Source organism: Silurus meridionalis, chromosome 1, assembly GCF_014805685.1.
Source record: "Silurus meridionalis isolate SWU-2019-XX chromosome 1, ASM1480568v1, whole genome shotgun sequence".
Lineage (NCBI taxonomy): Eukaryota > Metazoa > Chordata > Actinopteri > Siluriformes > Siluridae > Silurus > Silurus meridionalis.
This window is the reverse complement of record NC_060884.1, coordinates 24,736,877-24,760,855: the sequence shown is the minus strand read 5'-3', so window position 1 is coordinate 24,760,855 and position 23,979 is coordinate 24,736,877. Positions and strand designations below refer to the sequence as shown.

The following is a 23,979-nucleotide window of genomic DNA, read 5'->3' as shown; positions in this document are numbered from 1 at the left end:
TAACTCTCTAAATCCAGAGCAACATTGTCTGCTTCTGTAGAGGATTATGTAATGATATAAATGCTATTCTAAACTGAGATGGGATGGATTATTATTGTAGGATTAATTACCATGGCCAGGTTTGTTGGCATAGCGGTAAAGTAGGTGATGTTGCCACCTTAAAGCTTCACAGTCTCAGCTTGGTCCTGGTTTAGTTTAATGTCGGTGTGGAGTTTTGCATGTTCTTGTGTCATTGTAGGTTTGCTCTGGGTTCTCCATTTTCCTCCCACCTCCCAGATAGATGCACATAAATACTCCCAGATAGAGGAAGACACATACGCCCAGATAGAGGCAGACACAAACGCCCGGTTAGAGGCAGACACATACGCCCGGATAGTGGAAGACACATACGCCCGGTTAGAGGCAGACACAAACGCCCGGTTAGAGGCAGACACATACGCCCGGATAGTGGAAGACACATACGCCCGGATAGTGGAAGACACATACGCCCGGTTAGAGGCAGACACATACGCCCGGTTAGAGGCAGACACATACGCCCGGATAGTGGAAGACACATACGCCCGGATAGTGGAAGACACATACGCCCGGATAAAGGAGGAGACATACGCCCGGATAAAGGAGGAGACATACGCCCAGATAGAGGAAGACACATATGCCCGGATTGTTAAAGACACATACACACAGCTAGAGTAAGACACATATGCCCGGCTAAAGGCAGACACATATGCCCGAATAGAGGCAGACACATATGCCTGGATAGTGGCAGACACATACGCCCAGATAGAGGAAGACACATATGCCGGCTAAAGGCAGACACATACGCCCGGTTAGAGGCAGACACATACGCCCGGTTAGAGGCAGACACAAACGCCGGTTAGAGGCAGACACATATGCCGGATTGTTAAAGACACATACACACAGCTAGAGTAAGACACATATGCCGAATAGAGGCAGACACATACGCCCGTTAGAGGCAGACACATACGCCCGTTAGAGGCAGACACAAACGCCGGTTAGAGGCAGACACAAACGCCGGTTAGAGGCAGACACATATGCCTGGATAGTGGCAGACACATACGCCGGATAGTGGAAGACACATACGCCCAGATAGAGGCAGACACATACACACAGCTAGAGTAAGACACATATGCCTGGATAGTGGCAGACACATACGCCCGTTAGAGGCAGACACATATGCCGAATAGAGGCAGACACAAACGCCGGTTAGAGGCAGACACATACGCCCGTTAGAGGCAGACACATATGCCGGATTGTTAAAGACACATACACACAGCTAGAGTAAGACACATATGCCTGGATAGTGGCAGACACATACGCACAGATAGATGGACATGGTAAATTAGGGTTTCTGTAGGTTTCACAAAGTCAAATTTAAGCCATTTTAAGACCTTTTTAAGACATTATTAAGGATGAAATTTAAGACCTATATTATACTAAACAAACACAGACACAAATTCAATTAAATTGTTAAATTGCCCCTAGGTGCAAGTGTAAGAATGTGTGTGTTCTGAGATTACCGGCATCCCATCCAGAGTGTTTTCCTAAATCATACCCAGTGTTAACTTAGTTTAGACTCTGAATCCACCACAATCCTGAATAAAGTCTCACTGAAGATTCATGAAATAAACAAATGATCTCAGTTTTCTAACAAACCATCCCAGTAAATTCCATGAAAACCCAAGATGCCATCATAAATAAACATTTCTTTGCTTTTTAATTAAGAAGGCCAAATAGACATAAAGAAGGGGGAAAAATGGTGATGAGAACCTTCCTGAGCATCCTGGGCAAAAAATATTTAATATAAGAAAATCAAATAGGCCAGGTTACACAGAGTAGATTCATCAAAACTATTTCATTGACTTTTATACACAATTATACCCCCCCCCCCCACCACCACCAAAACGGAAGAGAGTGAATACAGCTGTTTCTGATAGTCGTATAGGAATTAACCTATTTAAAAAGAATTCAAAACAGCAGTCAAATGAAAAAAAAAAAAAAGGCATCATTTAAAGATATCAAATTTAAACCCCAAAATAATCATGTATTTAGACAATGCCTATCTTACAAGTTTTTAAAAACAATGTTATTAACAATCACAGAAACTGGCAGCAAATATTTAAAAACAGAATGCAAAGAAGCTGTATACAGTGCAGGATAAAAAAGGATAATAGAGGGAATAAATGTACAAATAAAACAATTTACATGGGCAGGTTGAGATGAGCTTCATTGCCCTTGTTTCCAAGTCTTTAACCGTCATTAAACTGGTGTGATTTTTTTAACCTGAAATTTAGTTTCCTTGACTTGTTTCCTTTAGATCCTCTAGTTCCTTTAGTGGTGCCATGGAAATACTCATTAAGCAGAGTCTCGCCTGGCCTTAAAAACCCTCAAAGCGGTGCACATCCTTATGAATGACAGAAATAAAAAAAAGGAGAGGCTTGATATTTCAGACGTAGAAAAGCCGTACTCGAGAGGTGCTGACATGAAGCTCATCGTCGTAGAACTTCGTCTCGATGACAACATTTCCACTATAAAAAAAACAAGAAAAAACAAATATTTCAATTATATTATAATATTTGCAAATTTTCATTTGCGAAAAACCTTATAATAATATTAAAATCCCATCTTAATAATTTTTAATAAAATGGATCTGTTACACAAAGGTGAATAAATAAGTCTTACGTTAACACGTTAGCAGGCATCATCTGTGACTCAGGTGCTGCCTCTATCAAGGACTGCCATGTGTTTGTAGAATTAGGGATCACAAAGCCAAACTCGAAAAACCACTCTGATGAGGAAATAATAATAATGATAATAATATTTTATATATATATATATATATATATATATATATATATATATATATATATATATATATATATATATATATATATATATGTGTGTGTGTGTGTGTGTGTGTGTGTGTGTGTGTGTGTGTGTGTGTGTGTGTGTGTATATATATATATATATATATATATATATATATATATATATATATATATATATATATATATATATATATACACACACACATAATTTAGGCAGAGATGCTAACCTTCTAGACACTGGCCTTTGAAGAGAACCTTTTGCTCTAGGCGAAACTTTTCCAGTTTTTCTGATGAGGAGAAATTCAGTTCTCTGGAGACGGCTTTACATTTTAGGATCTTTTTGGGAACCCGAGCTAAAAGAAAGAGAAATTGAGTGAAGGTACAAAATGAATGCATAGCCATTAAATATATTATGAAAGCTCATTGAAAACAATATCCCAGTTCCCCCATAACAAATCAAAAGCAAATAACATCACTGTTAAGGCACAGTCTTGTAACAATGGTGTAACTGCAGCATGAATAAATCAATCTGAAGGTTAAGCTTGTAACTGCTTAGTTTCAGTGTTACAGTCCCAGGCTACATTCTAAAACCTTTCATACCTTCATGTTCTACACCAGGAACAGAGAGATCTTCAGTCCCCTGCCAGAGAACCTTCCCCGTCTCAGCATCCCTCAGGTTCATCCAGTTTCTGCAGAAAGGTTAAGGCAGCAGAATACTGAAGAACTTAATATCTACTGTTAGTTGAAGCCAGTTATATTGTTCATTACTATTACACTAATGACATCCCACTGAATTGAGGAGATTGTTCACTTGTAAATTGGGTCAACTAATTCCTAGAATTCTCACCATAAGGGGGAAAAAAATGTTGTCCTGCTTTAATTAAACTGTCCTGAAGTAATAGACATCGAAACAATGGCTTGTCACAAGGCACCATGCTTCAAGTCAAGGACATCTGTCCTCTCCATCTTCAGACCACCTGTGTGTGTTCTCACTGCCCTCTTTTTGAGACACACAGGCACAGTGGGTTTAACGTGTCAGTGTCAGGCCAAAACAGAAACTACCGCCCTGGAAACCAACCACCAAAGGACCAACCGCTAACTGAAAGAGGACAACATTTACAATACAGGATACAAAGCTGTTCATTTTGGCTTTTATAAAACCACACAAATATACTTTCATTTTGTTTATAATAATAATGCATTACAAGTACACAAGTTCATGCAACACTGACTCTGCATTTCTAATTAGCACCTTCTAAATGTTAATTTAGGAACTTCGGTACTATAAAATAAACTAATATATAAATATCTAATTTGTAATATCTTAGCAATATTATATAGTACTTGCAACAGCTTATGGGAAATCCTACCATCTATGGAAAACCTGAAACTTCTGCATGATAAATGCAAAATAAAAAAATAACATGAGGGTGTTAAAATGCAGAATTGGTTAAATGATTTGTTTAGACTATCCATTGACTGGGCCATAGCGTTGGAGATTAGTGGTAGTGGTGACAGGTGTCTGTGGGTTCATACCTGCTGAGATACAGCAGTGATGCACAGCGAGCGTCGCAGGGGAGAGAGCCTTTTACTTGCAAACAATGACACAGTCTAGCTAATTAGTCCCTGGGTGTTGTTACTTTCATAGAAGTCACATACATTTTTAAAAAGTCAAAATCACTGCCATTTCCAATCTGACGTTTGAGGTGTCCATGTAAAAGGTATAAAGGACACAGCACTAGTGGTTCTTTGAGGATACACACGGTGTCCTTTCAGATGTTCTGTCCTAAATCAGGTCAAACTACTCAGAATATAATTCGGTGACTTCTTCATCTCCACCCCCAAACACTTCACATGTCTTTTATGGAAGCAACTCTCTGGTTATATTACTAATGCTATAAAAAAAGTTCTGTGTAATGCACATGTCTTTCCTCAGTATGCACGTGTCTTGGTACTTCTCTAAGGAGAAGCTACTTTGTACACGGCATTTACTCCTGGGGCTCACGGTTGGAGACTCACAGCTACACGATTCTACAGTCTTTTAATGCAGCAAACAAAGACATCCATATATAAGAAGGTTTCCTAATTATATACATGACTGGAAGTTTGGAAGCGTTAACAAAACAGGATGGTTGTTTGACGCAAAGAAAGGAACCTGGTACATATTTTAGTGCGTTTGATGAGACTTTTAGTCAAAAATGAGTATCAAATTATTATTTTTATTAATAATAAATGTAAAAGAAAAAAAAAAACTCAGACCAGGCCGATGCTTCCTTCCAAATGAAATGACTAAGAATGTCTTCGCAAATCTTCCCGAAATCAAAAATCTCAATATGCAAAATTCAAAGAACAGCAGCACTTCAAGCAACACACAAGCCGACAAGGAACAGAAGGCAACAAATCCCTGTCCTTGCATTGAAGGATTTAAGAATTACCGGGCTGAATTACCCAAGAAGGTCACACACATAACCAAATGAAAACATCTAGACAGTACAAGACCCTAACACACCGTCATATTAGAGTGGTCACTAACGTTCGTAATTTAATTTAAAATCAGGGTCATGTGCTTCCTCATGTGTGTTATGTAAAGCCAAGAGCACCGATTTCACCAGGATAATGCACTCCTCGGGAACATTCAGAAATTTCTTAAATGACCAGTCACAGGATTTAATGAAATACAATTAATAAATGATTTAATGACAGACCCTTTTTTTTCCCCCCATTATTATTTTACTAACTCACACACATGATGTTGACTGATCGGGAAAAAATATATTAAACTGCACCTTGCACAAGACAGAATATAATAAATGGAAATATAGATTATAGGTCACCTTTTAAAAAGTCATAATAAAAAAAAAAAGGCATATGATTAGTTTAAGACTAAAGAAGGACACTAATAAATTGTGTAAAACGTGTAAAGAGAAACACATCCCAGATTGTGAATATAAATAAGTACATTTTCTACTTTTTTTTCTTTTAGTATCATATGTCATTAATATCAGCTGGTTTTTAAACAGTGTCTACATGCAAATACAAACCATCCTCTTCCCCTGAGATGGAGTTAGAGTAAGTCTGGATAATAACCAGAGAGCACTCTATTGGATGGAGGAAGATGAACAGAGGGAACAAGCAGCACTGAAGATGCAGGATGCATTAGAAGCCATTACTGCTTAGCTAGCTATATAGTTGCTCATCACATTACCCACGTTATTAAGCTTCACTTGCTGGTCTTTCTAGAAAAATAAATAGCTAACCTAATTCACAGATTTCAACGTTATTTTATGGTGTAAAAAGTTCACCCATCTAACTTATCCCTGGAGACACCATGCCAGTTAACATCTTCATATAAGCTAACCTCAGCACGCTAGCTGAAACGGGTTACATTTCAAACGGCTGCCTAACGGTCATCAAGTCCACTACATGACACGTCGAATACTGTTATATCGTCCCCTATGTAGTGCCCTTAAAGAGCCACTAGACCGCCGTTTGCGATTCATCCCATGTACTATAAGTTAAAAGGATACAGTTTAAAGCCCTTCAGAATCTCCTTTGCTCGGTCTTCATCCGAAGACATGGTTCCGAGAAAAGGTCGGCTTGGGTGGGAAAAAAACCCCTCAAAAACCTATTGGTTGGAATATAATAAGATCCTAGAAAAAAATTTCTATAGCAAGATCACGTTTTAACCGCCAGCCTTGCGTTAATCTGAACAGAGATCTACTTGATGGTTCTTCTCAACCTACTGTAAATAGATTCTCCGTCTGAGCTTGAGAGCTCAACCAACCAATCGTTCTGCAGATTCAGGAAGGCTCGTGGAAATAAGTGTCAAATGACAATAAGAGGGCGGGACTAAGGGCGGGGTTAGAGACGAGATTCGGGTGACAAGGGACGCGTCACCGGTGGCAACTGAAAGATCTATGGGAGACAAAACTACGGTAATTCGAGTGGGACAAACTCTATTCTCTCGCTAAAAAGTGTCCGTCTCAAACCTGTCCTATTTGTTCTGCTCCCAAAATACACAAGCACACCTGACCCAAATGATAAAGGATAGAGTAGAGCTGGAACAGAGATTCTGCAGGACATGGGGATCTCCAGATTGAAGCCATAATTTAACATAGCCATAGGCCTTGAAATGCTTACCCTATTTGATTAATCTTATGTGAATATTTGACATACATATTTCCTGGTTTGGCAAAAGTATCACTGGTATGCTATCAGATAATTGAACCTTCTTGGACCATTGGTATTCATTCTTATGGTTTGTTACGATACATTTACGGCATTTGGCAAACGCCCTTATCCAGAGTAACTTACATTTTGTCTTTTTTTATATATACAATCGATCAGTTCAGGTTTAAGGGCCTTGCACAAGGACCCAACAGTAGCATCGTGGCAGTGCTGGGGCTTGAACCCTTGATCTTCTGATCAGGAACCCATAGCCTTAATTGCTGAGCTACCACATCCATACATTAAAGAAAGCAAGAAAAAAATCCCGTTGCATATCTTTGTGCATTAAGTTTAATATAAAAACACTAATATATAAACTCTAAATCAGAACAGACCTACGCTTCCATCTAAATGCAATGAGTAAAAAGCTGCTTCGAAACGCAAAAATATTTTAATGAGTCTAGATTTCTCAATATTGACATCTTAAATATTTCTAATATCAACATTGAAGGCCTCTAACACAGCATACACAGCAGCGAAGATAAAGCATTATAACTGTTGGATATTGAAAATGACTTTGTGTACTGGCTTGCAATCAATGCAATGTCTAATAGCCATTACAATATGTTATTTATGTATTGACCTTTCAGCATTATTACAGATTCATGAAGACAATTGTCATTAAAAATAATTAATAATTTTGAGGTTGCAATATCATCAAAACTGAATATGCTAAAAGTTTTAAATTAAATGTTTAAAATGAATCACAATTTAAAAAATATATCCTAGCATCTATATTACATGACAAATGCTAAGTTCATTGTTATCTGCACATCTAAGTTGTCAATTTCATGTAGCTATCAGTTCAGAACGATGATTTCTTTTTAGAACTTACAAAAAAAAAATGTTTATTTTTATTTTATCAAAGTCCAAACACAGCTTAGTGCATCTTTCTGCGTGACTGCACAATCTTTGTGTGGGAAAGAGTTTACTCTAGGGGTACCCTAGGGCAAGTATGGTATATTTGTATGCTGTCGTCCACTCACATTCACACGTTCACTCGGGTTTGTTGGCGGTGGTGTGGTGGGTCGTCTCTTATCCCAGAGATCCCTCATGTCTGTGTTACCTTCTGGTTCTCCCTTTTAGTTATGCTGCCATAGCGAATCTTGCCGGAGTCCAAACTGCACAGTGACATTAAGTTTCATACACCAATAGGGACACTTAATAATCCATATCCTTCTCTTCCTGTCACCCTCTTCTCTCTCTCTCTCTCTCTCTCTCTCTCTCTCTCTCTCTCTCTCTCTCGGTCGAGTTAAACATGCTCCTGAGGCTCCAGTGACCACTGTTCCTGCCCCTCTCCCCTCCGTGGACCTTCACACTTCTGTGCAGCTTGGGACGGTCTCTCATCAACACCTTGGGTGGTTCCATGTAATTCCGGGAGTAGAACGGGCGCTTTGAGGATGGATTTGGACTGTAGTTAATGTCAACAGTCTGCTACACTGACTCAGGAATACAGTTGGCTTCTGATCATCATCACTGTACCCCGCAACATTGTATATCTGCTTCAAATGGACATTTGGTGCAACCCAGATGAGGATGGGTTCCCTCTTGGGTCTGGTTCCTCTCAAGGTTTCTTCCTTATGCCACCTCGGGGAGTTTTTCCTTGCCACAGTTGCTTATCAGGGACAAACATACTTACAAAGAACATATTAACGTTTAATCACCACATTATCTGTGTAAAGCTGCTTTGAGACAATGTTCATTGTTAAAAGCGCTATACAAATAAAAATGAATTGAATTGAATTGAATTTTACATGCCTGTTTCTTCATGCCTTCCAGTTTTTTTGTTTGGTCTACAGAAATATGAAAATAAATATGCAAGTATGGAATGCATACTTTAACCTGTGTAGATGAAAACCAGAATGAGTCTAGTTTCTTTAAGTGACACAAAACAAAAAGCTTCCCGTTGGTTGGAATCAACGTGTTCCAATTGATTATCCCGCCTCAAAACTCTTCCCCCAAAACAGACTTCCAATATGTTTTAGTCACTGATTTAGCCGAGCCAGTGATATAAATATGGAAGAATTTTAATGGGAGGTTCATAATACATTTTACACACAGGCAAATTGACAAATTACAGAGTTGAAGAGAGTGACATTAGTATAAGCCTCTCAAAAATGTAATCATGAGTTGCAACATCAAAACTGTCATAATCATGATGTGTTTTAGATCTGTTAATATAGATAAATAAGCAGAAATAAGTTATTCTCATTATAAAAACATCTTGGAAATTTAATTACACAAAAATAGCTGCCATGTTTGGAATGTGCATTTTATGTAAGAAAGTTTTCTATTATTTCTACCCAGGCCTTTAATGTACAGCAAAGAAATGATCGCTGTCAAAGCTTTTAATAGCCGTTTAATTAAAAATATTTCTGTCTGGGACATGAGTAATGGCTTTTTTGTGCCCATTACGGTACAACAGGAATTTTATACAGGGTATCATAGCACAAATATATAAATGACATTTTATAAATGACATAATGATTAGATGCTATTTATGTCTAAAATAGATTATTGCATTTATACAGAACTTGCTTAGATTAACAGTTTATATAATCATTAAAAAGACTACTAGTATGAAATGTTACATTATAAGCAACTGCTTCAAGTAACAATTAGGAAAACAGTGAAAAAACTAGTTGGCCACAGACTTTAATCTCAGAACTCTCAAACTAGCTAGATAGCAATGTTAGCAACTTAACAAAATAACGCATTAATTGAAAAATGTAAAACATAGCAATATAAGGTACCTTTACTGCTTCAGGTAAATGAGACTGTCAATGCATTAAAATTTATTACACTGCAAGTTTGACAGCATTATCACAGCAATGTTACAGTAAAGTCCTTTGATACTGTAAATACTTTCTCAGAAGGCAAGGTGAGATAGTAAACTGTACACAGACTGTACAACCCAATTTCTTTTACTGGTTTGATCATATTTTACTGTAGACAGTTTCCATACAGTGGACATTAAAACTGTAATTACACATTGTGTCCACAGAAGGGCGCTAGTTTACAAGGGAAGAAAGTTTCATCACGGTGTGGTAAGAGTTGCCTGGAACACTGATGTGCTCACAGGGTTATCATATTCATAATTATCTTTCTGGGGAAAATGCATAATCCAACAGCTGCAGCTTACTGTGCAATGTCAATAGGTTGCACATCTAAATTACAAATGTAATTTAAAATAAACCAGTCTGGTCAGACTGCGAGGTTGCCATTTGGGCTTCACATTCGGGCAAATAAAGGTCAGTGATCCATGGCGACCCCTAATGGAAGAAGCCGGAAGAAGAAGAAGAAGAAGAATCTGAAAAAATATCAAGAACTTCATGTATCTGCAAGTGCTGTCTCTAAAACCATCAAACACTATGATGTAACAGGCTCTCATGAGGACTGTCCAAGGGAGGGAAGACCAAGAGCTACCTCTGCTGCAGAACTTTATTAGAATTACTAGATTGCCTCAGAAGGATCCCTGGTGGTCTAGTGGTTAGGATGCGGCGCACTCATCGCTGCGGCCCGGGTTCGATCCCCAGTCAGGGAACCAACCACTCTTAGTGCCGGTCTCAAGCCCGGATAAATGGGGAGGGTTGCATTAGGAAGGGCATCTGGTGTCAAAATATGTGCCAAATCGAACGTGCGGATGATCCGCTGTGGCGACCCCTGACGGGAAAAACTGAAAGAAAGGTTTTTTTTACTAGATTGCCTCAGAAACCATCGATATGCATATGTGCTTTTCGAAGTTCAGGTGTCAGACATACCAGGCCTTAATGGTCAAAATGTGGCAAAGACAGTGTTACTTTGAAAGAACAACAAGCAGTAGAGATTTGCTTGTGGTAAAGAAACACAAGGAATGTACATTAGAACAGTGGAAAACATTTAGTCTGAACAGTCTGAAGGCTATGTGCAGTGAATATCTGTTATACGAACATTATAATATGCAATATTATCTATCTATCTATCTATCTATCTATCTATCTATCTATCTATCTATCTATCTATCTGTCTGTCTGTCTGTCTGTCTGTCTGTCTGTCTGTCTGTCTGTCTGTCTGTCTGTCTGTCTGTCTATCTATCTTAGATAAATAAAAAAAATTACAACTTACAACAAATTACTAATGAACTAAACCTTGTAAAATCAGCTAAGGTGTGGCATATTGAGGAGTTCATTTTAGCAACTATCATAATAGAGGCTATATTACTGCTTTAGTTATTATACTTATAAAGTCAATTAATTTTTCACTTGAATTTAAAATGCATTTTAAATGTGCTTTAGCATTTCAAATAGCAGCACTGCAATTGTTTTATGATTTTATCATTTACACTTGCACTTGCACAAGATGCACTTGCACTTGCATCTGAATTCAGTATCACATCTTGGTCAAAGCACAGACAATTTATCCAATAGCAGGTTTTTGGTAAGAAACCAATGAAACGGGAGGGAACCCACACAGAGATCATGAGAAACTCTACACAGACACAAACCCAAGCTCAGGATCAGACAGAGGACCTTGAAAACAACAGCATTTGCCATGTTCAAAATCAGCAATACAACTCGAATTAAAAACAAAACCGAAAACCAACTCAGTTTTATGGCTCATTACAACCATTTTATGCTTTTATGCTTATCTGTAAAAAATGCACTAGTTAACCTTATTGACCAGGAATCTAAACAGACACTAATCTACCTTTGTGTATAGAAGCTGCATGTTGACATTTGAAAATAATGAACTTCTTTGAGTAATGGCTTTACCACATCAGCAAGTGTAGTAGGTAGGAATGTTTTTGACCAGCTCACAGTGTGAGCTTTGGCAACCACAAAACCTTGCAGCTCTTTCAAACCTTTTATCTGTTTTATTTAGTTCTGTTCATACTGTTCTAGGTTGCAGTTCTTTTTTTTTTTTAAATAAATGAGCTTGTATTATTCATTAATTAATATTCTTTAGCCTGTAATGCAAAATGTATTTTAGGGAAAAATTATTTCAGTTCTTGGATCCATAAAATAGATCAGTATGTGCTTCATACAATCCATTCATTGATCTGGTATTGCAGTACTTATGGGGACCATGCATGCTAATTTTGTGGTTTGGTAAGTGGGAGCTCTGGGTTACTGATCAATCACTGCTGTTGGGCTCCTGATCAGGACCATTAACCCTCTTTACACCAGAGTATTATGGAGCTGTATTACCTACCTAACAGATTGGAATACACAAAGACAGGAATTTTGCCATAACATTTAATATATACATTAGCAATATTATTGATTTATTTAGTATACAATATGAATACTAAATAAAAAGTGTTCTTCTGTTTTTAAACCTGACCATAATAGAATAGATGTACCATAAAAATTAAGATCTACCTGCATTTCTGGATAAATGTAAATTTTATAGAAATACAAAAACAAAACAAACAAACAAACAAGTAAATAAATAAATAAATAAATAAATAAATAAATAAACAAACAAATAAATAAATAAAAATTCAGTTTCACAAAACAAACCCAAAAATAAATTCTAGTTCAAACTTTGTGGCTCACACACCTAATCGATGTGTTGAACGCAGGGCTGCAGCTCAATGTCTCCCACTGTGTCAGTTGTATTAAACAATGAAGAATACAGTGCACAGAAATACAATGAGTCCTGATATTCAGTCCATAAAAGAATGCTGTTCATCTCTGTGCTGATGGTGCTTTATTGCACAACTTGTACATGGACAGTTATTTTTGTGTGATATTATCTTTTCTGTCTCAATCTGCCAGTCAAATACCATTCAAGTTCTATTAAAACTGGTGTAAATTTGTTTTAGCTTATGTAAAGGCCCAGCACAAATCTTTAATGCAAGGAGACATATTTGCAAAAGCAAAAGCTGCAAAAAAACCAGACATTTTCAATCACAATATCTCCAAAAGACCTTGCTTAAGAGTTCAGAATGTGGTGACAGCAGAAAATGAAAATGCAATGCAGGATCTTTTTTTTATCAGCTTATCTATTTTTAGTGTTTGAATGTGAGAAAGAGACCCAGATGAAAGCTATTAGAGATGAATTACTACAGACCCCTGCTGAGTTCCTTACACAGCTATTTTTGTCATCGTTATGTGCAATAAACAGCAAGTACAGTGTGGGAATAGTTCTAAAATGGCATAAATAAAGGCTTGAGCTTTAGTGTGTTTGTGCACTTGAGACCAAAATGCCATTATATTATCTACTGTACTATATGTCTTTAATTATTTATTACACAATTTGCAGGTTAGTTTCAATTTGTGTTTCAGCCAGAATGAACATTGCAAAAACCCCATACTGCATTATGCTTTAGACAAATGAAATACAGTTTTATTATGTCTTTGCAGTTTCTGTCATAGTGTTATAAACATTCTCTTAGATTAGAAGAAGTCATATCCAAAACATTTGTAATTTTAATTTTGCAGATTGGGGCCAGTAGGTTTCTGTTCTAAATGCATGTTCAAGGACAGCCAGAGAGCCAGTGTGTGCTCCTTGTGCTACTCCAAAAGTGATCAGTACAATGGTAATTTTATAGATACATGTTACACATTTATAGATATATGTAAGAATGAAATAAAAAAATGAAATCATATACAAATCTGGAAACAAAAGTAATATATACCAGTTATTGAGTTATTCAGGCCACAATTTTCTGAAAATACAATAAATGCATGGGTTTTAACAAAGTTTGGCAAAAGATATTACAATTTTAACAATTTCTTCATCACTTTTTCATGCATTATACCAAGTCTGCAAAAGTTTCTATCTGCTGAAAACAATTTCAGGTATCTATCTGTGTCACTTTTAGAGACATAATTACCTAAATATTCATTTATTGCTGAAATCTGTCTGTACATAGCAGACAGGATTAAAAAAATTGAGAATCCTAATGTTATTCGGAAATCGAGCTGCACAGGTAATGAACTGTGAGTTTGTGTTTGTGTATGTGTATGTGTGTGTGTGTGTGTGTGTGTGTGTGTGTGTGTGTGTGTGTGTGTGTGTGAGTGAGTGAGTGAGTGAGTGAGTGAGTAAAGGAGAGAGAATGAAAAGGCTATGCCTCAGCTAGGCAAAAAGGGGAGTAAGAAAGTTGGAAATTAAGTAAAGCTCATTAAAACAGGGTGTTGCAGCTGAAAGATAAGCAGACTGTAACGGCTCTATTAAACAGCTCGTTACCTGAAGTTATCGAGCGGCAAAAACGAATAACACTATCTTCAGCTAGAGCCTAAAAAAGAGAGAACGGATGTTTGAGGTGGAGTTGAACAGCCTGCAAAACCTATTTAACGGAGAAAGCATTTAAACAATTAAATTGGCTTGAAATGGTGTTTGTTTACATCAGATTTATTGTTACTGCTTTTTAAATGACACACTTTACATAACTGTTTTCTAAACTAATCCCTGGGACCACCATGGACAGTCAACATTTTTCTTGAACTCACAAAAAAGCTGAAAATCTTTTGATGAATTGGCTGCTTTCTAAGAAAATAACTAGACTTTCTGCTAGGTTTGGAATTTTAGGATTGATCTTTATAGCCTCTTCAAACATCAAGCACATTGAGTTGTCATCAATTAGAATGTTATTGTTATTCAGCTCATTTATATTAACTCAATGTTGCTGAGTGAGCATTTGGGCACCTTGGGTCCTAGTGCATTGGTTTCATTGTAAAATATGTCTATAAAGGCCAGTGTTTTGTCCCATTTTCAACCAATCAACAGACCAGATGATTCACCAGATGGCCAATAAAACTGTACATACCTAGTGCTACCTAGTTTCTTTCTAAATTTTACTGCAAAATGACCTGCATTTGCTTACATTGTCCTGCTTTGCAGTGACCTATTAAATTATCATTTGATTATGACTTTTTTTTTAATGAAAAGAACCCAACAATTACATCTGATCATAACTACAATATTGAGAATGAACCCAAACAATCAATATTTAAACAATTTTGTATTCACCTAGAGATGGATTTTTTCCCTCCGTGCCACTGTACATCAGCTTTATTAAAAACTCACAATGAAAATTGAAATACGAGTGAAAAGCTTATTAAACAGACCAACACTTTTTATGGATGTCTTTTTGATTTAACAACCTACAACTCATGATGAATTCACTTGAATCATCATGAATCAGTTATGTTTGGAAAGAAACATTTGCATTGCTCTAATTAAACAGAATGCAAATTGAATATACATATAAAGACTTCTGATACATACATACACATTTAAACCCAAAAGTCTGTTTTACTTTTAAATCTTTAGTTTCAAATCTTAAACAATGTTTACTATCAATATTTTAGGTCCAACAGATTTGAAATGTATGTTAAAACGAATTACAATTGTGGTTTTTGACTGGGTAATGCTTAATTAACAACGTAGCCCTTAAAAACAAAAGACAGTGATATACATAGTAAAGATGTAATGATCATAGTTAGCAGTCTACTTTTTCAATAACAAAGAAAGCCAAACTCTAATAAACTGTGCTAATGACTTGAATGTGAATTATATGACCATTTGGTTGTCAGCTGTTGCTAAATAGAAATTTAAGCTTCTCTACATGAAACAGCCATGAATCTTTCAAAGAATATTTCTGTCTTTTTTGCTCATGCAAATCCCTGCCTGAGTGAGTTTTATAATTATTTATCTTTAAACCAACAGCTTCTCATATTCTGTTATGGGGACTGTGATCCTACAAATCTCATTTCCTTCTTCTTGTTTCCCTATGTAAATTCTTTGTGACATTTTCGATCAAGTGGGTGTTTGATTTAACTCTTCACATGTCTTTCCAGACAAAAAAGGAACATTTAGATTGTTTTGGAATAAATGTACATTTAATATACACATGCTTTATTATTTGTCTAGCACATATCATACCATTTTTCTTCTATTATTCACCTATTATTATTTTTCTTAGATTATTATTGCAATTATGAAATCAGTCCTTCCGGTAGACATCTGTTGATGATAATTCAAGTTTGCTGTTAATGGTGAAAATGGCAATAATAGTTTTGAATGCAATCTGCTTATATGGTGCAAAAGCTTAATGAACAACATCATAATCCCCTTCAAGAAAAGAGTTTCTGTTCATTTAAAAACAAGGCATTCAAAACGTGTGCTAATGTACCAATATAGTGATATATATAGTGAAGTGGAAACCATAAATGTTTATTCTGTTAATGATCGGTACAAATATGTCACCAAAAGATTTGGTCCAGGTAAAGCACATTGTTTCGTGCACAAAATGTGTGTAAATATAAGAGCACGTGTATACTATGTACTGGGTATATTTAACAATCATATAAAATCCACATCCAATGATTGAAAAAATACATGCAGCTTTGAGGACATTGTTTTATATAAATATGTGTGGTCGTGCATAGGATTTATAAATTGAATACAGCTGTGCATACACATGTGTGATAAATGGCAATTTTCTAGTCTGTACAGACAGTACCTTAGATCTAGAGATCTAAGGGTAGGCTGCAGATTCATCATGACCCTAACCAGGATTACTGAAATAAAATGCACATGAATGTAATTTGGTATGAAAATCTCTCAACTCAATAAATAATTTCCTGTCTTCTTTCTTACAGATTTATTGACGTTGACAACATTGACAGCATGTGAACTGTAAGCAAAAACATGTTCTGTGACGCATCGAAGATGCCTCATGCAGTACAATCCATTTACTGTCTGCTGTGTTTTGGAAATGTTTTTTTATGTCCAACCACCTGCTGTTACTGTCTTTGCTCCTGGCAGGACACAACAGAAACAGATGGACAGTGCCACAGTAAATTACAGCTAAGGATTTGACATCTTTATCAGCATCTTGTGTGTGTTTGTGTGTTAGGGCCACCATGCAATGTAATAATAGCCTTGCGTTTATATATCCTGAACAGGGCAGTAGTGATTTACAGTAGAAGAATGTTTCTGAACATTTCTCAGCTACCTGAAGAGGCCTGAGCATGACTTCTGAATCCTGCACAAAGTGGATAAAAAATAAATGAGATTGTGTAGATGAGTGTTAAGTAGCCTGGCTGAAAAAGGTCAAAAAAGTGAAGAGGGAGTTGAGAAAGTGCCAGGAGTGCACAGCTGTCTCTCCAATGATCTAAGTAGTAGGCAGATAAAGGTCATTGAGAAGCGGTCATTGAAAAGACATCAAGCATCAGTGCCATTCTTTCTCGTAGACATTGTAGATGTTAAGGTAATCACTACGGTATAATAAATGCAGTGAAAACAATCCACAGTTAAAAGGTCTGAGTCAGGAGTGTTCGAGTGTTCTGCAAAGGGCTGGTGTGGGTTCAGGTCTTCACTCCAGCCAAGCAGGAGCTATGCCTGATTGATTGAAAGTGAAGGTCAATTGATTTATTAAACAGCTGGAATCAGGTGTGATTCCTGCCTGGTTTGAAAAAATAACCTGCATCACACAAATCCTTTCGGGATTAGAAAGAACACACCTGGTTTAAACCTAGTACTAAGATTGGAACTATTACATTTACATTTCATATTTATGGCATTTGCCCTTATCCAGACTGACATAAATATTGTGCAGTTGATGGCTAAGGGTCTTGCTCAAGGGCCCAGCAGTGGTAGCTTGGTAGTGCTTGTGACCTTCCGATCCAAAGTCCAATGTCACTGAGCTACTACATCCCTCTTTAACCTTTCTTTAGATATTAGGGGCACAGTTCTAAAGTTTTAGTCAAACTTTATTATACTATATTATACTAAGTATTATACTATACTTTATTATACTATACTGTTTACATGCTGTCTTTTGCACCTCTTGACTGCTGCTGGTTTTTGCACTACATTGTTCTGGTTATATTCACTCCCGGGTATAGTTTTTAGGTTTACTTGTCGGCGCTATATTTGTTTTTTTGTCTTGTCTTGTCTTGTCTTGTCTTGTGTTGTCTGTCTGCACTGTCTGTCTGTACTGTTTTTTGTCTGCACTGTTTGCATTAGGTTGCACTCGATGCACTTTATGTAGCTTTGTGTTGTGTTGTAGCTCTATGTTGTTTAGTGTAGCACCAGGGTTCCGGAGGAACGTTGTCTGGTTTTTTACTGTGTACTGTGTACAACTGTGTAAAGTAGAAATGACAATAAAAGCCTCTTGACTTGATTTGACTTGACTTGAAAAAGGTTTGGCACTTTTAAAAAGTTCTGTCTGATACAAGACCACTTTGAAATTGAGATATCTGAAAAAACACTTAAAACACATTTGTTCATTTGAATGTTTATTGCAGTTTTTGCAGAAATTTATAATTGGATTTTTTTATATTTTTATACATTTTTGTGATTTCTTTCAGAAAATTTATTATTTGTTCCATTTTAATACCCAGATGAATGAAATCGTAATAGAAATCATGTAAATATGTACAAAGTAGGTTTAACATGTAATATGGTAAACTATACAAAGTGCTCACAGCTTAACTACAGTGGATGCTGAAAGTCTAAAATAAAATTCATATGAACATATTAAGGCCTGCGAGGTACATAATGTTTAGGGGAAATGCATTAGCATGTAAGGAAAAGTGTCTGTATGCCAGATCTACTTTCTAACGGTTACAGTTTTTTTAATAGACTCTCCTGAAAGAGATCATGTATAATGGATTTGCTTCAGGCAAGCGCATACATTTTCCACATTATTAAAAAAACAAAAACAAAACAAAGCAATACCATTGTTGCCTTCGGTTAAGTCCTCAACTCTTTTATATCCATGTGCTACATTTTTTGTTTCGTTTACAGAAAAAATGCAAAGAGTCAGCTAAAAATCTTATTTTCATTTCTCATTTTTAGTACCCTGGCCTTCAGAGCGGTTTACAGAATTATGACATGCTCTCATTCATCTTTGCCTGGCTAACCTAATTCATTTTGATTGTGGAGCAATGCACCTGAAATAAGTGTTATTTACTCTAACAGACTATTAATGGAAGTTGTTCCTTACTTCAACCAGCATGTAATGTTTTGCTCTGATAGAACAGCATGGCCAAGATTATAATCTCATTGCTAGCGGGGTGTTCATTATGCAGAATTTCACAACATTCTCTAATCCCATGTTTGAGTAAATGTGAGGAACTCTTAATTCCCAATTTTATCATGAATTATTAGAATCATGTTCATCATACATGTAATTACACAATGCTCTGCCTATTTACACATTTTCAATGCAATCTTTGCCTTATGATTTTTACATTTTTAAGAATAATCCTTTAGCATTATTCCTTTAGAATAGCACATCCTTTAGAATAATTCTTCTGCGGGTGTTGTGAGTAATAGCTAGGTGGAAAACCTTTTTTTTTCGACCACTTACAGAATTTGATTTATTCAATTCAATTGGATTTTATATCCAATGTAATATAATGTAAACAGTGTTCTGATCTCAGTATTAATTAATTAACCACTGTAAGAGCCCACAACATGCTCAGAATATTTTATTTGCTTCTTCTTTACTCCTATGGAGGAAAAATGTTGTAATTCCATTACTGATGCTATAATTGCAAGTGATGCGTAAAATTAGTTTTGGCTTGGTTAAAAAGGGGCGCTTGTTCCATGTGGCTCAGATATTAAGAAAAGCCTTGGCTTGTTATTTCAACTGAATTATCAGCCATGGCAAAGCATAAATTGACGATATACATAACCTGTGTACAATTAAATGGGATACATTTTACATGATATAATAATGCTACTACAAATGTTTTTTTTTCTCTCAGAACAGCATTCAAACCTAAAATTGTGATTCTCTGTATTCTAAAAGCTAACAAGCCTAAGGCAATGAAATTGCAGGACTCTTTGTTGGAAGCAAGCATGAAAGGAAATAAACAAGTAACTGTCTGTTTTTAACCGCCAGACAAAGGTCTCATGGGAATAATGATCACTCAGAGAGTACTATAGTGTAATTTTTTTGAACCTGTACGTCTTGCTTTGTAGCTGCACAATTGCTTATATTTATGTAAACAAGACCGTGTAGTTGAAAATTAATAATAAGATAAATCATAGTCACAAGTTAAAGTGTAATCTTACATTGTATAGACTTAAATAACACAACATTTTCTTTAAGCACTTTTAATGGTTCTGGCATTTCTCTCTGTAGACCTCTCTGAAGGTCTTAGATGAGGACATGTCCCCGTCACATTTTGCAAGTCCTTTGTAGCCCCAAAGCTTTTCTATTTTAATAAAATTGCTGAGTAACTGCAGAAACTTATTCAGTAACCTTTGAAAAATACCAGTTTAGCCTTATTCAAAGTTCCTCAGAGTGTCTTATAACTGTAAGGAAAAGTTTCCTCTGTAATTAATTTAAACCCTTGCTTCTGGATGGCTGTGAATGCACACTAAATGAGTTTCTGCCAGGTTTCTGTCCCTATGAACTGAGAAGTCTGATATGACTATATTGTTGTAACAATCATACAAACAAAAAAATCAGAAAATCATTATTTTGGTTTAACTTTTTTTTTGCATCATAAAGTTAATAGAAACAATACACAAATCTGAAAAATCTAACTGTAGCAATGTCCCTGTGCTTGGATTTAAACCCAGACCTTTTTTTCTGTAACTCTAAGCCTGAACCACTGACCCACGAAAACAAGCAATGAATCAATGCAAACTAGTTGTGCTAGTTGTGGTGGCTCAATAACTAAACATTTCACTTACAAAGCAGGAGGCTGTTCAAATTCCAGCTCTGCCAAATGGCCATGGCTGCCCCCCTTGACCATAGTTTCAAGTTCAACTTTGTTTTCATGCACAAAAGAATCCTTTAAGCATATACACAATGAAATCTTGTGCTACAGTTGCACACTCCACCTATACACAATGTAGTGTACTAGACACAATGGACAATGTACTCTTATCTAGCCCAACATTTAGTAAACTGTAAACATGAAGTACAGAATGTGTTACTTTTACTTTATGTATGATATAAAACTTCTTGTAGACTGTACTGTAAGTAAAACTTTAGCAAATACACATTGTATTATAAAACGAGGATTTGGTGCAAATGACTGCAACCAAATATAACAAGCCTGAATTTTTACTCTTTGGTTTGCATTGTTATTGTTCTAAGCCATAAAAACAGCCGATTTCCAAAGTATTTTTCTTTTTTTACTTTTTTTTCTCCGAGATGTACTTGAAACGGAAAATGCTTCAGAAACACTTTGTGTAAATATCCCTGAATGATATTGAAGTTTTTTTCTGTCATCATTCCTGTCCTCAACACAGCTGGTGCTTTCAGTAAATGCCCTGTAAAGCGACAGTTTTTCTGCTCTTCACTTCAGGAACAATTCCACAAACAGTCCCAGTTTATTTTTCCAATTATTTCATCTGGACTGTGCTTTTTTGGGAACAGTGCCCAGCAGCACTGCCTCTTATGTGTACCCTCTAAAGTTAGAAAAGTATAGGGAAAAAAAAAAAAAACAGTCTCTATTATTCACAGCTTTCAGCTAACCTGTACAGAGTTTAACCAAACAAGCAGATCATGCTGAAACATTGCCTTCAGTGTGCTATCAAATTTTCCTTTTAGATTTGATCTGAACAATCTGTTCAATTGTAGCGGTCAATATCTCGGCTATGCTTTGCTATTTGCTTGTTACTTTAAGAATATAGTTTCCATGGAACTTGCAAACTGTGTAGCATTTCTAATGTTAACGTTTCCTCATACAGTACACACAGACCAAGGTCTTTGAGGATTCGTTTAATGTGTCCATGGAGACAACATGCAACAGGTGCAAACCCAGCTGCTTTACACAAGCTATGAGAAGGACCCCTTTGAACATCTTTCGCTGTTATAGCACAAATATAACAGGAAGCCAATTCCTCTGACCATACTTCAAAGAGAGCATGATAAAGGCACTATTCAACACCTAAGCATAACTGACACACACAGGTCATGCCCCTGAAATAGATATGCACCGCTGCAGAAATGTCGCCTCCATTATAATGAGATTATAAATAATAGGATGTAACCGAACACGAATACATTGTTCTGAATGAACCGATAATGTGTTCTAAACAGATACAAACACAGATATAAATAGGAGGTGGACTATTCAGAAAAGGTACACATGACTTCAAACGAGAGGTGTGCATCTGCATGACGTAACAAAAAAATCATGTGAGTGCTCAGATATGAAACTTGGAAAGGAAAGCTGCAGTCAGGTATAAAGCTTGCAGGACAAAGAAGTAACACATTCATAAACATAGATAAATCTGTTCCTCTTACATGGAAAAATATATGTAATAAATCAGTGAAATGTAAAAATAAATAAATAAATAAATAAATAAATAAAGCCAAAACCAGAGGCACTATCATTTGTACATTTGAATAATGTGTTGAATAATCAGGTTGCAAGATTATATTTCACAAGTATGGGGTTTTAATAAAACTGACCTGGGAACAAATTACATTTATATGCATTTATTTATTCTGAGTTTAGCCAGTCTGTTATGTATGTATGGATAGAATAGATGTACTTGTATTTTTAAGAGAGAGGATTTGTATAGGCCACTTTTGATGTATGTATTTCAAAAGTATATCCAACCTTATACTCAGCATTCCATTTCTTCCACTAACAAATAACTTATTAATAATATAACTTATTGTTATATTATTATATATTATTATTTGATAGAAGTTGTATTATCACTGAAAACTGAGCCATTCAAGTTGAACAATAACCAATGACTTAGGCTGCCTGGGCTCTATTTCTGCCATTTACAACAACAATTGAAATGATAGAGATACAGTACACACACCAGGACTCTTTCTCTCCAAAAACACTAAGAAAATACCTCTTGAAGGAGTTGGAAATAATTTGTGCTGGGCTTCTTTCATGCAAGATTAAAAGGGTGTCTCATTCAGTCCACTGTACACAGGCTAAGCTCAGATGAGATTTGTACACAGGGTGTTGATTAATTTATGCAAAAGCCAACATCTGGCCAACGTTCCACTTCATCTCATGACACCATGCACTCAGTTTATTATTCATGAAGACAGATAACAACAATAATGTAGTTTGGCCTGAGAAAACATTTGAAATCAAAAGCTATTTTCTCATACAGTCCATGTTGATTTATTAGACATATGCAATTTTTGCAAAGCACAACACAAAAGTAACTGCAACTGTAATAGTCACTGTACAGTACAAAAAATACATTTACGTTTGCCTGAATTAAAAAATTTTAAGATGGCATTTAAATAATTAATTCATTCAAATAAGATGTAACCAAAAGCAACAGTGCCACTCTTCCTATTAAAAGAATACGCCAAATGGTATGAAGATATGAGGCTGGGTCCTATTTCTATCTCGCCTAGAGTGTAAATGTATGCAGCCTATCAGTGTCAATCTTGTCAGGTGGTTATACTTAGAGTGATATTTGGGTGCTAAAAAGTAAAAACTAATATTAAAATAGGCCAAATAAAACTGCCTGTGTGTCATAATTTGTACCAAATAATTCTTATAAAGCCAGGGCATTCTCACCCCACATCGTCACATATCGACGCTGACGATGTGGGGTGCGAATGTGTTGTATAAAGCCATTGATGAGACTGTATTACATTTCTAAACCCATAGTTCTCTCGTTAAGCTGTAAATATACAATACATTTTAACCCCTTTTATTAAATATAACCCCCAGCTTTCATTAAAAATATTTATATACAGCCAGGTCTAAAAAATCAACTGATTGGTAGCTGTGCCTGGGATGTATTGCCTGTGTCATGTACCTTTGGTTTAAAATTCACTACTGTTAGAAAACTTTGACTACAAGTATTACATTTATGTGTTTTGATTGGTATTAATTTGTACAAAAATACCTGTGCCAAGAACTATTTTGCAAACCATCGTTCCTAGCATGTTTTAGAAGTGCACATCTGATACTGTTTGCCTTTACATAATGCATAATGTTTGCATAATATTTAA

General features: G+C 36.1%; 1 protein-coding gene across 3 annotated transcripts; it reads right to left on the bottom strand.

The window, feature by feature from the left end:
- Positions 1 to 1,712: 1,712 nt before the first annotated feature.
- Positions 1,713 to 6,656, bottom strand: pde6d (phosphodiesterase 6D, cGMP-specific, rod, delta). 3 transcript variants are annotated; one of them, XM_046855728.1, is made up of 5 exons: positions 6,374 to 6,656; positions 3,447 to 3,535; positions 3,074 to 3,199; positions 2,701 to 2,806; positions 1,713 to 2,546 (listed from the first exon to the last, which is right to left on the bottom strand). In XM_046855728.1, exons 1-5 carry the CDS (start codon positions 6,421 to 6,423, stop codon positions 2,465 to 2,467), a joined length of 453 nt encoding a protein of 150 aa, XP_046711684.1. In that variant the 5' UTR covers positions 6,424 to 6,656; the 3' UTR covers positions 1,713 to 2,464. The 3 variants fall into 3 exon arrangements, with proteins under 3 accessions (XP_046711684.1, XP_046713222.1, XP_046712467.1); XM_046857266.1 differs by lacking the exon at positions 6,374 to 6,656 and adding an exon at positions 4,383 to 6,323; XM_046856511.1 differs by lacking the exon at positions 6,374 to 6,656 and adding an exon at positions 3,694 to 3,994.
- Between the last annotated feature and the right edge of the window lie 17,323 nt (positions 6,657 to 23,979).

Coding starts and splice junctions, on each gene's coding strand:
- pde6d (XM_046855728.1), bottom strand. CDS start 6,423: ATGTCTTCGGATGAAGACCGAGCAAAGGAGATTCTGAAGGGCTTTAAA. Junction 3,536..6,373: donor ATTCTGAAGGGCTTTAAACT/GTATCCTTTTAA, acceptor ACCTTTCTGCAG/AAACTGGATGAACCTGAGGG. Junction 2,807..3,073: donor CAAAGGCCAGTGTCTAGAAG/GTTAGCATCTCT, acceptor TTTCCTCATCAG/AGTGGTTTTTCGAGTTTGGC.